The sequence below is a fragment of the Loxodonta africana genome, chromosome 14 (genome assembly GCF_030014295.1).
Source record: "Loxodonta africana isolate mLoxAfr1 chromosome 14, mLoxAfr1.hap2, whole genome shotgun sequence".
NCBI classification, from domain to species: domain Eukaryota; kingdom Metazoa; phylum Chordata; class Mammalia; order Proboscidea; family Elephantidae; genus Loxodonta; species Loxodonta africana.
Window position 1 is genome coordinate 79921789 of NC_087355.1, and position 12973 is coordinate 79934761.

Below are 12973 nucleotides of genomic sequence, written 5' to 3' on the forward strand. Positions count from 1 at the left end.
CTATCATCCTCCATACTGAATGTTGACTCTATGTGGGCAAGACTTTTGCCAGTGTTTCTGCAGAGCCTAAGACAACCTAGGCACATTGTAGATGCTCAGTAAATACTGGTAGAGAGAATGTACAAGGTATCGTGAGAACTGCATGAGGTTATTACGTAAAGGGTTTGGCACCGGTCCTGGCACGTGACAAGCGCTCCATAAATGGCAGTTATTAGGGACTATGCCATTGTACTGAGTCTCTCTTTACCTGACTCTGTTTCATACTCACTTGGTAAGCCTCTCAAGGTCAGGGGCCAAGTCTTATTTCACTTTGCTTTTTTTTTTTTTTTTTTTTTGCCCTGTGCACCTTCTAAACAAGAGGTGGTCATTCTATGTTTTTGGCTGAGGAGAACCACAAGTGGTGTCTTTGATCTGGTGCATTCAAAGACCAATAAAGCCATTCTTGTTCTAAAAAAAATTAAACCTTTTTATTAGTATATTTATTTTATATATAAAAGAAATACAAAAAAAGAAACAGAAAGAAAATCCTTTTATGGCAAATCGGATTTGTCGGTGCCTTCGGCTTGGGCTCCGGGCTCGGGCCCACTGGGAGTTAACAAAGTCCGCCGGTTGTAATGGGCCTTGATGATCCCCGTGTTGTTATTCTCGTTGAGTAGCTGCTTCTGCCTTTGCCTGTTGAGGGACTGCACGAGCCCGAGGACGACCGCGGCCAAGGAGTATTGCCCGGGCAGTCTTCTTGGGGGCAGGATGAATGGGTTGGGCTGGACTCTTCCCAGGAGAAAGTATGTTTTGATTTTTCCCTCCTGTTCACTGATGCCCTTCACATAGATCTCCCCTCGGTAGTCGAAGGCAAAGCCCTGGTCTTTCAGGATGAGATAGGTCTCCTCTGGGACTTGGATCCTGCCGCTGACCCCTGTGCTATCCATTCGGCTGGCCAGGTTCACGGTTTTGCCCCAAATGTCATACTGGGGTTTCTTAGCGCCAATAACGCCAGCTACCACTGAGCCATGGCTGATGCCTGTGAGTGAACCAAAGCAGCAGGAGGTAAGAGAGAGAAGAGGGACATAAACAGGGCTGGCTGGATCCCTAGGTGTTACAGTCATTAAGTGTGTTATCTGCAGATATGGGTTCAAATCCTGCCTCAGTCACTTATTAGATATGTGAGCTGGGTAAGGTGCTGAACCTATTTGGACCTCACTTTTCCAGTCTAAGAAGTGGATATAATAAAAGGAGGATTAAATGAGACAATATAAGTAGAGTAGTTGGCATAGCACCTGATAACCATGAGTGCGCACGAAAGCGTAATTACCCTTCTTGTGTTGTCAATGGCTTATGTAGCCCACGGGATGGACAGAACCCTGGAACTGGGGCCCTGGGGTCTTTTCCTGCCTGTGCTGTCCATGCTGAAAGCGTGGGCAGGCCTTGTCCTTCTCTGGTTTAGCTCAGGTCCTCAGCATCACTCCCCTAGCTCATGACAATAGCCTCCCACACCACGCCTCCCTGTCACTTGTCTGGCCCTCCTGCAGCCCATCTTCTCCAGGGATATTTCTGAAATGCATACCTCATCAAGTTACAACCCACTTACACATTTGCCTGGGCTCCCTTGGCCTCTAGGATAAAGCCATAAGCCAGTTGCCATCCATTTGGCTCTGACTCATGGCAACCGCATGTAGGCAGGGTAGAATTGCTTCATAGGGTTTTCAAGGCTGTGATCTTTTGGAAGCAGACCACCAGGCCTTTCTTCCAAAGTGCACCTGGGTGGGTTCGAACAGCCAACCTTTGGATTAATAGTTGAATGCTTAACTCTTTGTGCAACCCAGGGACTCCGAGCATAAAGCCCCTCAGAATCACAATGCAGGTGTTCTCAGATCTGGCTCTTGCCTAATCTGCTAGCCTCGTTCATCACCCCCCCTTCCACCCCGCCCTGCCCTATATCCACACTGAACTGCTGGAGTTTCCCTAACTTGATGGGGATTTTCCATCTTAGTGCCTTTGTCTCTGTCTGGACTATCACTTCCTCCCAACAGCATAATTTTACTTGCCAAATGCTTTTTAAGACAGCTTAAATATCTCCTCCTCTTCTCTTCCAGGAATGAAAATGTGCCACCAAACATGTTAGTGGGCACGCATGTCTCCTTCTAGCTGACTTAGGGTTTATCCACTCTCCATTTCTACCTGCTACAAACACTGACTAGGTACCTGCTATGTGCCAGGCGCTGTTCTAGACACTGCAGATATGGTGGGAAAGGAAACATAGTCCTCACCGTCAGGGAGCTTACATTTTCCTGGGGAGAGACCAAAGTAATGAAAAAATACGTACTCTGATATTGGAGCCCTGGTGGCACAGTGGTTATGAGCTCGGCTGCTAACCAGAAGGTCGGCAGTTGGAATCCACCAGCGCTCCTTGGAAACCCTATGGTGCAGTTCTCCCCTGTCCTATTGGGTTGCTGTGACTCAGAATTGACTGGACTGGACACAACAATGACAACAACATGATATTAGTGATGTTAAAGGCTATAAAGAAATATCAAAATAAAGGGATAGAGAAAGATGGGAGAGGATGCATTCTGGAGTTGGGTGGTTTGGAAAGGACTTTCTGAGCAGAAAGCTGAAGGAAGTGAGGGGATGGGCCCTGCAGATAACCACGGGAGGTCATCTAGGCAGAGGGAAGAGATACACACACACACACACACGCATGCATGTACACATATTTAAGATATAATTGACTGTGAGGTTTGAAAAACAGATTCTGCAGAATGCGTGGGAATCACAGCAGTGGTCAGCCCTTTAAAATTTGCGGAGTACTTTTATTGCTATTGTCCCATTTGATTCTCATATTACTATTGTGATTGCTAATTTTATGTGTCAACTTGACTAGGTTATGGTTCCCAGTTGTTTGGTCAAACAGTAGTCTAGATCTTGCTGTGAAGGTGTTTTGTAGATGTGGTTAACGTTTGCAATCGGTTGACCCTAAGTAAAGGATATTACCCTTCATAATTTGATTGGGGCTCACACAATCAGCTAAAGGCCTTAAGAGCAAAACCTGAGGTTTCCAGGAGAGGAAGGAATTCTGCCCTGACATTGAAACATAAAATTCCTGCTGGACTTTCCAGCCCCTCAACTTGCCCTACAAATTTTGGGCTCATGATTGCAACATCAACTTTTGCCTGAGTTTCCAGCCTGCTGGCCTGCCTTCCAAATTTCAGCCCAACAAGTGCATGAGCCAGCTCCTTAAAATAAATCTCTTTTCATATACATTTACATATAAACATAATATATAAATATCTAAATACATTATATATACATTTCATCCATCCATCCGTCCGTCCGTCCGTCCACCCATCCACCCACCCATCCATCCCCCCACCCACCCTATCTACCTACCCACCTACCTGTCTATCTGTCTGGTGGTGCAGTGGTTAAGCACTTGGCTGCTAACCTAAAGGTCTTCGGTTCGAACCTACCAGCTGCTCTGCAGGAGATGTGGCAGTCTGCTTCTTTGAAGATTTACAGCTTCAGAAACCCTATGGGGCAGTTCTGCTCTATCCTATAGGGTCACTATGAGTTGGAATCGACTCGACAGCCATGAGTATCTATCTATCTGTCTGTCTAGATTGTCTAGATGTCTATGTGTATATATTTCCATCCTATTGGTTCTGTTTCTCTGAGAACGCTGAGTGATACGACTATTACAAAGGAGGTAATAAGAGAACACTCAGTTTACACATGAGGACACTGAGACTCAGAGAGTTTAAACCACTAGCCTAATGTTGTTCAGTCGATTAGAGGAGATCCAAACACAAAATGAGATGCCCAATCCAGTTGGAAAATTGTCTACCCCCTGAGATGAATGGCCTATGGCAGCAGAATACCATATCACACCAAGGGTGGGCTCTGATCCTGGCCACATCTCCAGAATTCCCTGAGAATACTCCTTTGTCCAGGGCCAAAGTTCTGCTTTTTATTTGTGGTTCAATTGTGTCGTCAATAATTTCAGAAAGGGCATGTTGAGTTGATAGAAAGATGTGGGAAGAGGCACTGAATGACTCGTCTATAGATCAAAAACATAAAATATAACTTCTTTTGTTCCAATGAACAAAGGCACGTGGCATTCCTTAGATCTGACAAGCCCGATATTGATGTTTTTTGACCCCTTTTTCTTGAAAGCTGCTAAGGCGGGACCAAATAAAGTAAAATGGCGCATTAGCTGGCAGATGACTAAAATATGTGCCCTGTGCAACAGATGTCCTAGACCGCACCCTAGCAGCCAGAGTGTCATTAGTCTCAGAGGCGGTGAGCAGCTGTCAAGCAGGGTGATCTTAGGCCAGTTATGGTCCTTCTCTGGGCCTGAGTTTACCCATCTATAAAATGAAAATGTGGATTGTGCAGGGTCTTGCAGGCTGCTTTGTAAGGCCCCTGAGGCTCAGCAGAGGTGCTGAAGGAATGGGCACATTTTACCAATTATGAAGGGTTATCATTGGCATTGTCAGGCTTGCTGCTGTGTTGTTGTCTTGCACAGGGGGTCTGTCAGCTTGCAGGAGGGGCGAGCTGTGTGACCCAGTGAAGTGGGATAAGGCTCTCTGCCTGTCCTGGCTCACACAGTAGCTGACATCCATTCAGGAGTGGAAGCCTGTTTTTGTCTTAAGGTATTACTGGAAGAACCTGAGAGCAATACGTTAACCGCCAGCGTTGGGTGGCACAGAAATCAGAATTAAATGACTGGTGACCCACCTACCTTGCTAACTAGGACCTAGGTGTGGCATACTGGATAAGTAAGTTGGAAAAGACGGTAGCTATGGTTTAGGGTTTGTATTTCTGTACACAGATCACTATCCTTCGCTTTGCTCCCAGCACCTTGGATGCCGGGACACCCAGAATAGGCCTGAGCTGACCCTGACCCCGACTCTGTTTCTTTTCCTGTTCCGCCCAGGGACGGATTACCCAATAAGCAAGGTACTCAAGGGCTTATTTGTGCTTACTTACGAATCCGTAGTACACAATTTCACCCATTTTCACCACCTCAAAGATGTGGTAAAAACCCACGGAGGCTCCTCATGTGTTTGTGGTGTAGCATTTGTGGTCCAGCTGCTACTCACCGATCCGCAGCTCGAAGTTGTTGAACGAATGCTTGTTGATCTCCTGTATGCTTTCAGACAGGGCGAGAGAGAAGTCGGCCAGGGCACACAGATGATCCCACTTGTCTTCACATTGCTGGGGCAAAAGCGAGAGAAGAGTGCATTTAATGGGGTGAGCATTAACACTGCAGAGGGGCCTGCTTCATACACCCGCCCACCACTGGAGGAAAACAACCACACGTGTGAGCCACTGCAGACTCAAGCCATCAGCATCCCAGAAAGCTGGTGTAACACGAGGTTTGCTTAAAAGAGGATATTGTGTGTGGCAGGGCTGGATTAACCAGTAAGTGTGGTATGCACAGGTTTATAGTAGGCAAGGAACACACTAGCTTGCTTGTGCATACTGACTAATCTGTAGAGCACAATTTCACCTGGGTTTCACCCCAGCCTACTCAAGTGAAATCGTACACTACAGACTAGTCAGTAAACACAATTAAGCCCGTGTATACCTTTCTTACTGGGTAACCCGTCCATGCTGTGGGTCGTTATATTCCTTTCTCCACATCTACACTTGTGCATTCAGGTCAGCACATCATGAGTCCCTAATTAAGCCCACTGGTGTGTGCATGCGTGTGCATGTTCACGTGCACACACACCTGTGTTTGTACGTACAGCTTTTCCAATCGAGGAACTGTGTCCATTTACTTTGAAGCACTCACAGTGTCTGCCTCAGATGTTTGCTCCTGAAACACCTGAGGGAAGTGCAGTCATTCACCATCTGAGAAATTCTGGGTAAACCTTTGTGCCTCTCTGAGCCTCTGTTTCCTCATCTATAAAATGGGCATAACCTTACTTGCCCTGCCTACCACACAGGAGACAAATGAGGTTGTGTATGTGAAAGACCTTGTGCCCCCATAGAGCAGAGGTCAGCAAACTTTTCCAATAAAGGGTCAGATATTAAATATTTTAGGCTTTGCGGGCCAGATGGTTTCTGCCCTGACTATTCAACCCAATGCTGCCATTATGCTTGAAATCAGCCATAGACAAAATACAAATGAATGGGCATGGCTGTGTTCCAAAAAAAACTTTATTTACTACAGAGTACCAGACACATGTACCCAGCTACTAGCATGTATTTCTTCCTAGGTAGTCACTCTTGGAGTACTTTTAGGTTTTTAGTTGGGAAGAAAGTGAAGGGATAATGAGAAGAAATTAATACGAATTCCATCTTAACCTGTAATTTAGACTCATATTCATTTATTGAGGACCTACTAGATGCCATGCTTTGTACGGGGAGCATGACATAATTTTGGGTACTTCACCCACTAACCGTGGAAACAAACAAACAAAAAGAAAACCACACCTGTTGCTGTTGAGTTGATTCCAACTCATAGTGACCTGATAGGACAGAGTAGAATTGCCCCATCTGGTTTTCAAGGAGCAGCTGGTGGATTTGAACTGCTGACCTTTTGGTTAGCAGCCAAACTCTTAACCACTATGCCACCAGAGTTCCTGGAAGGTAGATGTGTATGTCCCAATTAACACGAATGCTTGGCACACAGTCAACACCCAGTAAAGTGGGAGCTATTACTATTATTACATACTAATTTTGGAGGAAGAAATGATGAAGTAAAAGAGCTGAACAGAAGATTTCAAAGGGCAGCTCAAGAAGACAAAGTAGAGTATTATAATGAAATGGGCAAAGACCTGCAGTTTGAAAACCAAAAGGGAAGAAACTTGCTTGGCATTTCTCAAGCTGAAAGAACTGAAGAAGAAATTCAGGCCTCAAGTTACAATTTTGAAGGATTCTATGGGCAAAATATTGAATGATGCAGGAAGAATCAAAGGCAGATGGAAGGCATACACAGAGTCACTGTGCCAAAAAGAATTCGTCAGTGATCCTTTCAGGAGATAGCATATGATCAAGAACCGATGGCACTGAAGGAAGAAGTCCAAGCTACACTGACGACATTGGCAAAAAACAAGGTTCCAGGAATTGATGGAATACCAACTGAGATGTTTCAACAAACAGATGCAGCACTGGAAGCGGTCACTTGCTATGCCACGAAATTTGGAACAGAGCTACCTGGCCAACAGACTGAAAGAGATCCATATTTATGCCCATTCCAAAGAAAGCTGATCCAACTGAATGCAGAAATTATCGAACAGTATCATTAATATCACATGCAAGTAAAATTTTGCTGAAAATTATTCAAAAAATGGCTACAGCAGTACATCCATAGGGAACTGCCAGAAATTCAAGCCAGATTCAGAAGGGGATGTGGAACGAGGGATATCACTGCTGATGTCAGATGGATCTTGGCTGAAAGCAGAGAATACGAGAAACATGTTTACCTGTGTTTTATTGACTATGCAAAGGCACCTGATTTTGTGAATCATAACAAATTATGGATAACATTGTGAAGAATGGGAATTCCCAAACACTTAATTGTGTTCATGGAGAACCTGTACATAGACCAAGAAGCTGTCATTTGAACAGAGCAAGGGGATACTGCACAGTTTAAAATCAGTAATGGTGTGCTTCAGGGTTGTATCCTTTCACCATACTTATTCCATCTGTATGCTGAGCAAATAATCCAAGAAGATGAACTCTACAAAGAAGAATGTGGCATCAGGATTGGTGGGAGACTCATTAACAACCTGCTATATGCAGATGACACAACCTTGCTTGCTGAAAGTGAAGAGGACTTGAAGCACTTACTGATTAAGATCGTTGACCACAGCCTTCAATATGGATCCCACTGGAACATAAAGAAAACAAAAATCCTCACAACTGGACCAATAAGCAACATCATGATAAATGGAGAAAAGATTGATGCTGTCAAGGATTTCATTTTACTTGGATCCATAATCCATACCTATGGAAACAGCATTCAGGAAATCAAAGGATGTATTGCATTGGGCAAATCTGCTGCGAAAGATTTCTTTAAGCATTAAAAAGCAAAGAGGTCACTTTGAGGACTAAGGTGCACATGACCCAAGCCATGATGATATTTTCAATTGCCTGATATGCATGCGAAAGCTGGACAATGAATAAGAAAGATCGAAGAATTGATGCCTTTGAATTACGGTGTTGGCAAAGAATATTGACTATATCATGGACTGCCAGAAGAATGAACAAATCTGACTTGGAAGAAATACAGAGTGCTTCTTAGAAGTGAGGACAGCCTGGCTTCGTCTCATGTACTTTGGACATGTTATCAGGAGGAACCAGTCCCTGGAGAAGGACATCATGCTTGGCAAAGTAGAGGGTTTGCTAAAAAAAGAAAGACCCTTGATGAGATGGACTGACACAGTGGCCGAAAAAATGGACTCAAGCATAACAAGGATCGTGAGGATAGCACAGGACTGGGCAATGTTTTGTTCAGTTGTATGTAGGGTTGCTATGAGCCAAAACCAACTCAATGACATCTAACAAAAATCACAAGCTTTGAAGGAGAAATCAAAACTAAGAATAAGAGGCTAATATCAGGGCTTTAGTAACACCCACAAGTAAATCATAATTGGGGTATTTCCTGGCCCTGATTTTGTTCTTCCAGTGAACAGTGAGGTTCAGAATGAAGTCTAGAAGTTTCTCAGTCATAAAGAAACATCATTTCATCCAGTCAACTCTACTTACCTGGGAAGCAAATATTCATTACACAACTGGAATAACTAGTTCATCAGATTTTCTCCCCACTGTCCCCCAAGCCTCCTGGTGAAAGAGGTCTTACTGCCTTCAGCAACCTAATGAGAGCGAGGCTCCTGCCATAGGTGAGCTGAGTCCAAAGAGTCCTTTACCTGTTTTTCAGGTGACAGGCCTGACACTGCCATGTAGGTGCTGCCAATGGTCTTGATTTTTTCAATGTCTTGAAACCGGTCCTCGCTGAGCAACTGAAAGAGCCCCAGGCAACCGTGTTAGTTTCAGAGTTTGAGCTTCTGGCAGGCTGGGCTCCCGAGAATGGGCCCTGGCTCACCACAAAGATGAAACTTGGATGGGCTTAGCATCTGTGAGGTAGCTGCTTTTCTCTCTGAGGTTTTTATATTGGATCAGTCAACATGTATTTATTGAGCAGCTACTAAGTGCCGGGTTCCAAGTTGAGTGACCAGATACTCTTTAGGGAGTAGGTCTGTTTATGTGAATCTCTGAAATAAAAAGAGCTATCTCATTGGTTTAAAGAAGAAATCACAAATGTTCCCAAGACCATCAAGAAAACTTTATGGCTTTACTTTCAAAATGTTTCTAGAATCTTACAACTGCTCACCACTTCCCTGCCAGCACTCTGGTCTAGGCCACCATTATCTTTCACCTGGGCCATTGCAATGGCCTGTCTGCTTCTGCCCTTGCTCCCGCACGTCCAGCATGGCGGCCTGAGTGGGCCCTTTCAAATGTACGTCAGACCCTGCCCTCCCACTGGCTTCCTGTTCCACCCAGGGTCAAGGCAAGAGTCCTTACTAAGACTGGCACAGCGTGCCGGGCACTGTCCCTTTGCCCATTCCTCTCCAGCCACATTTGGCCTCCTTACTGGCCCTGGAACAAGCCAGGCCCATTTCTGCCACAGGACTTTGGCATTCGCTGTTTCCTCTGTTGGAACCCTCTTCCCTCAGAATGTGGAGCCTGGTGTGACTGCACACGCCACATGCCCAGGAAGCCAGCCCTGGTGGAGGAGTTAGGCTTAAAACTCGAATCTCCCTGACTCCCAAGTCTAAATTCAGGCCTATGTTCCTAGTGTTGGCAGGTACTACTTAGGTGTGACTTCTGTTTCTCCGACTTTTTGCCTTCCTTTAATATTGCGATATCCTCGGGGGCTCAGATCACCTGGGGGTGGGCAGACAGATGGGCCAGATGGAGAGAATGAGGTGGGTTTCTACAGAAGAGCTTGCTATGGGCATCCTTTCAAAATTAATCAGGAACTAAGAAAACTTTCTTGGATAAGTGGAAATACAGGCAGGTACTTTTGAGATTTGCACTGGGGTTTGTGTGAGAGTGTGTGTGAGAGAGTATGTGTGAGTGTGTGACAGTATGTGTGAGTGTGTGAGAGACTATGTATGTGTGTGTGAGTGTATGAGTGTGTGAGCATGTGTGTGTGAGTGTGTGTGAATGTGAGAGTGTTGTGAGAGTATATGAGTGTGTAAGTGTGTGAGAGAGTATGCATGAGTGTGTGAGGGAGTGTGTGTGAGAATGTGTGAGAGTATATGAGGGAGTGTGTGATAATGTGTGTGTGTGAGTGTGTGTGAGAGTATATGAGAGAATGTGAGTGTGTGAAAGTATGAGGGAGTGTGTGAGACAGTATATAAGGATGTGAATGTGTGAGAGAGTGTGTGTGTGTGTGAGAGTGTGTGAGTATATGAGAGTGTGTGAGTGTGTGAGAGGGTGCAACTGTGTGAGGGAGTGTGTGTGAGAGTATATGAGAGTGTGCGTGAGTGTGTGTATGAGTGTGTGAGACATTGTGTGTGAGTGTGTGAGAGAGTATGTGTGTGTGTTAGTGTGTGAGAGACTGAGAGTATATGAGAGTATGAGTGTGTGAGAATATGTGTGAGTGTGTGAGGGAGTGTGTGTTAGAGTATGAGAGTGTGTGTGTGAGAGAGTATGTGAGTGTATGAGACTGTGTGAGAGATGTGTGAGAGTATATGTGTGAGTGTGTAAGAGGGTAGTGTGAGTGTGTGTGTGAGGGACTATGTGTGAGTATATGAGAGAATGTGAGAATGTGTGTGTGTGAGAGTATATGAGAGTGAGTGTGTGAGAGTATGTGTGAATGTGTGTGAGTATATGAATTTGTGAGAGAGTGTATGAGAGAGGGTGTATGTGCGAGTGTATGAGAGTGTGTGAGAGAATATGTGTGAGTGGTGAGTGTGCAAAAGTGTGAGTATACGAGTGCGTATATGAGATAGTACTTGTGTGTGTGAGCATGTGTGAACATGTGTGAGCATGTGTGTGAGAGTGTGTGTTTGTGTATGTGTGTGTGGCTCTATCCACAGCTGAGGCAGCCTTTTGCTTCTTGTGCTAAAGTGAAGCACTGTTCTGCCCTGACTGGGTTTCTGCCGGTTGTGCCCCGGGTGGCAAGCGGCCGCAGCAGCCTGCACATCCTCAGCCTTGGCTCAGGGCTGACATTGCCCCCAGACGCCATCACACAGGTTTGGTCTTCAGCTGTCAATACTTTAGCTGGGATCTTTGGATGCCTTCAGCTGCCCCCTCCCTCTGCCTCCTTACACCTGCGTCTTCCCGGCTCCTGCTGGCTCTGGGATGATCTGACAGGTCCTGCACCACGGGGTGGTGGAAGGGTGCTTTTTTCCTTTCTTCTGTCAAAGCCACTTGGCCAAGGGCCAACTTCTGGCCGGGGCAAAGCTGCCTCCTCCTTAGAAGTCGATTAGCAGGCAGCAAGAGGCTTCATTATTTCACTGAATATCCCCGTGGCAAATTTACCTACTACGCAGCAAAAGCATCTGGGGGCATAACGCGGTCCCCAATCAGGCCTTTATTAATTAACCAGTCGCATGGAGACTGAGATGTGAGAGGACTCATTAGTCCTTCTCTGAGGCAGGGCCGCTGGGTAAGGAGCCCGTCACAGGCGTACTGCAAACAGTCTGGAGAGTGTGCTCTGCGCAGCGTTCAGCCTTCCTCTGAGCCAAGGCAAGGGCTTTGCATGATCTCAGGTTCCTGTGGTAATTGTATCAGCTAGAAGAGCAGCATTGTTACTGATGTGAGCACCACGGAGTCTGGCTGAGCTCAGCCAAGGCAGAGTCCAGAGGGTTCTCCGGACCCAGGGAACTAAGAAAGCCATGTCCGGGTGACCCAGGGGCCCACACGGGAAAGCTTGGGGTTGGCAAGCCAGGGAGTGATTTTTTTTTTGTTTTCTGTTGACAACCTTCTCTTTCCAGCTCCCTCCTCCTTCCCTCTGTATCTCCTCCTCCTCTTCCTCCTTCTACTCAGCTCTGCCTCTCCTCTCTTTCACAACCTGTTTCTCCTACTCCTTACTCCCCAGACCCTCCTCTTCCTCCTCCTTGTCTAAGCCCCAAGTTCTAAAGATGACAGCCTCCTGGACCAATCCCCTTCTCTTCTCATCCTACATCCTAATTTCAACCACCTGTGCAAATACCCGTCTCTGTCACTAGGAGCGCTGTCCCCACCTCAGATTTCTAAAGACTCCAGGCTGTCTAGAGCACTTTTGGGGCACAGGGTGCAAATTCAGTTCAAATTTACTCATTACAATTTAAAAACATGCTGGAGAGAGCGCTTATGAGATGTGTGGTGCATTAGAGTTTAAAACAGAACGAAGCCTAACGTCTTAACCTTTAGTCAGGTTTTTAAACTAGAGCTATATTTTTTATTTGCAAGTTATGTCCTGGATTGCTGTAGCCCATCTTGACCTTACTATCTGCCAGCTGGTTTCTGCCCACATTAATTAATTAACTGATTGATTCCTGCATCAAATACACCTTAGGCATCTGTTATGAGCAACTCTTATGGGCTGGGGACCTAAAAGGAAACAAAAGAGACATGGTTTCTGTCTTCATGATGCTTCTCGCCTAGCATGGAGGACAAGAGTGAAAGATGTCCCTAGGGAGTCTCTCTCTGGTCGCCATGCTTGTGGGGCCCTCTGTCCTGTTACCCTTACCATTGACTGCTTTGTGGAGAAGTGATGTATAGTCACCGCATCTCCCACTGGACTGTGAAGCCATGGGATCCAAGAAGTGACTGTGTCTTATTTCTCTTGACCCAGCCCACCTAAAATGGCTGTTGTTGAGTTTATGGCTTCAAAACCAGCACCTTGAAATGCCCTTTGAGTGAGAAACAGTGTGGCACAATGACTAAACACAAAACAGTATGGGAGACCTGAGTTCGCATCTCGGCCTTGCCACTTAGTGGAGTGTGACCTGGCATAACTTGTGTCTGAGTC

At 45.8% G+C, this 12973-nt stretch overlaps 1 protein-coding gene across 1 annotated transcript in view; it reads right to left on the reverse strand.

Annotated features, from left to right (window-relative positions):
* Nucleotides 1-530: 530 nt before the first annotated feature.
* The window catches only part of ADCY8 (adenylate cyclase 8), a 223057-nt gene continuing 210614 nt past the window's right edge, over nucleotides 531-12973 (reverse strand). The window contains exons 16-18 of the mRNA XM_010588496.3: nucleotides 8877-8969; nucleotides 5097-5211; nucleotides 531-1018 (exon numbers count right to left, since the gene is read on the reverse strand). Coding sequence (XP_010586798.2) covers nucleotides 531-1018; nucleotides 5097-5211; nucleotides 8877-8969 — 696 coding nt within the window. The remainder of the gene's footprint in view (nucleotides 1019-5096; nucleotides 5212-8876; nucleotides 8970-12973) is intronic.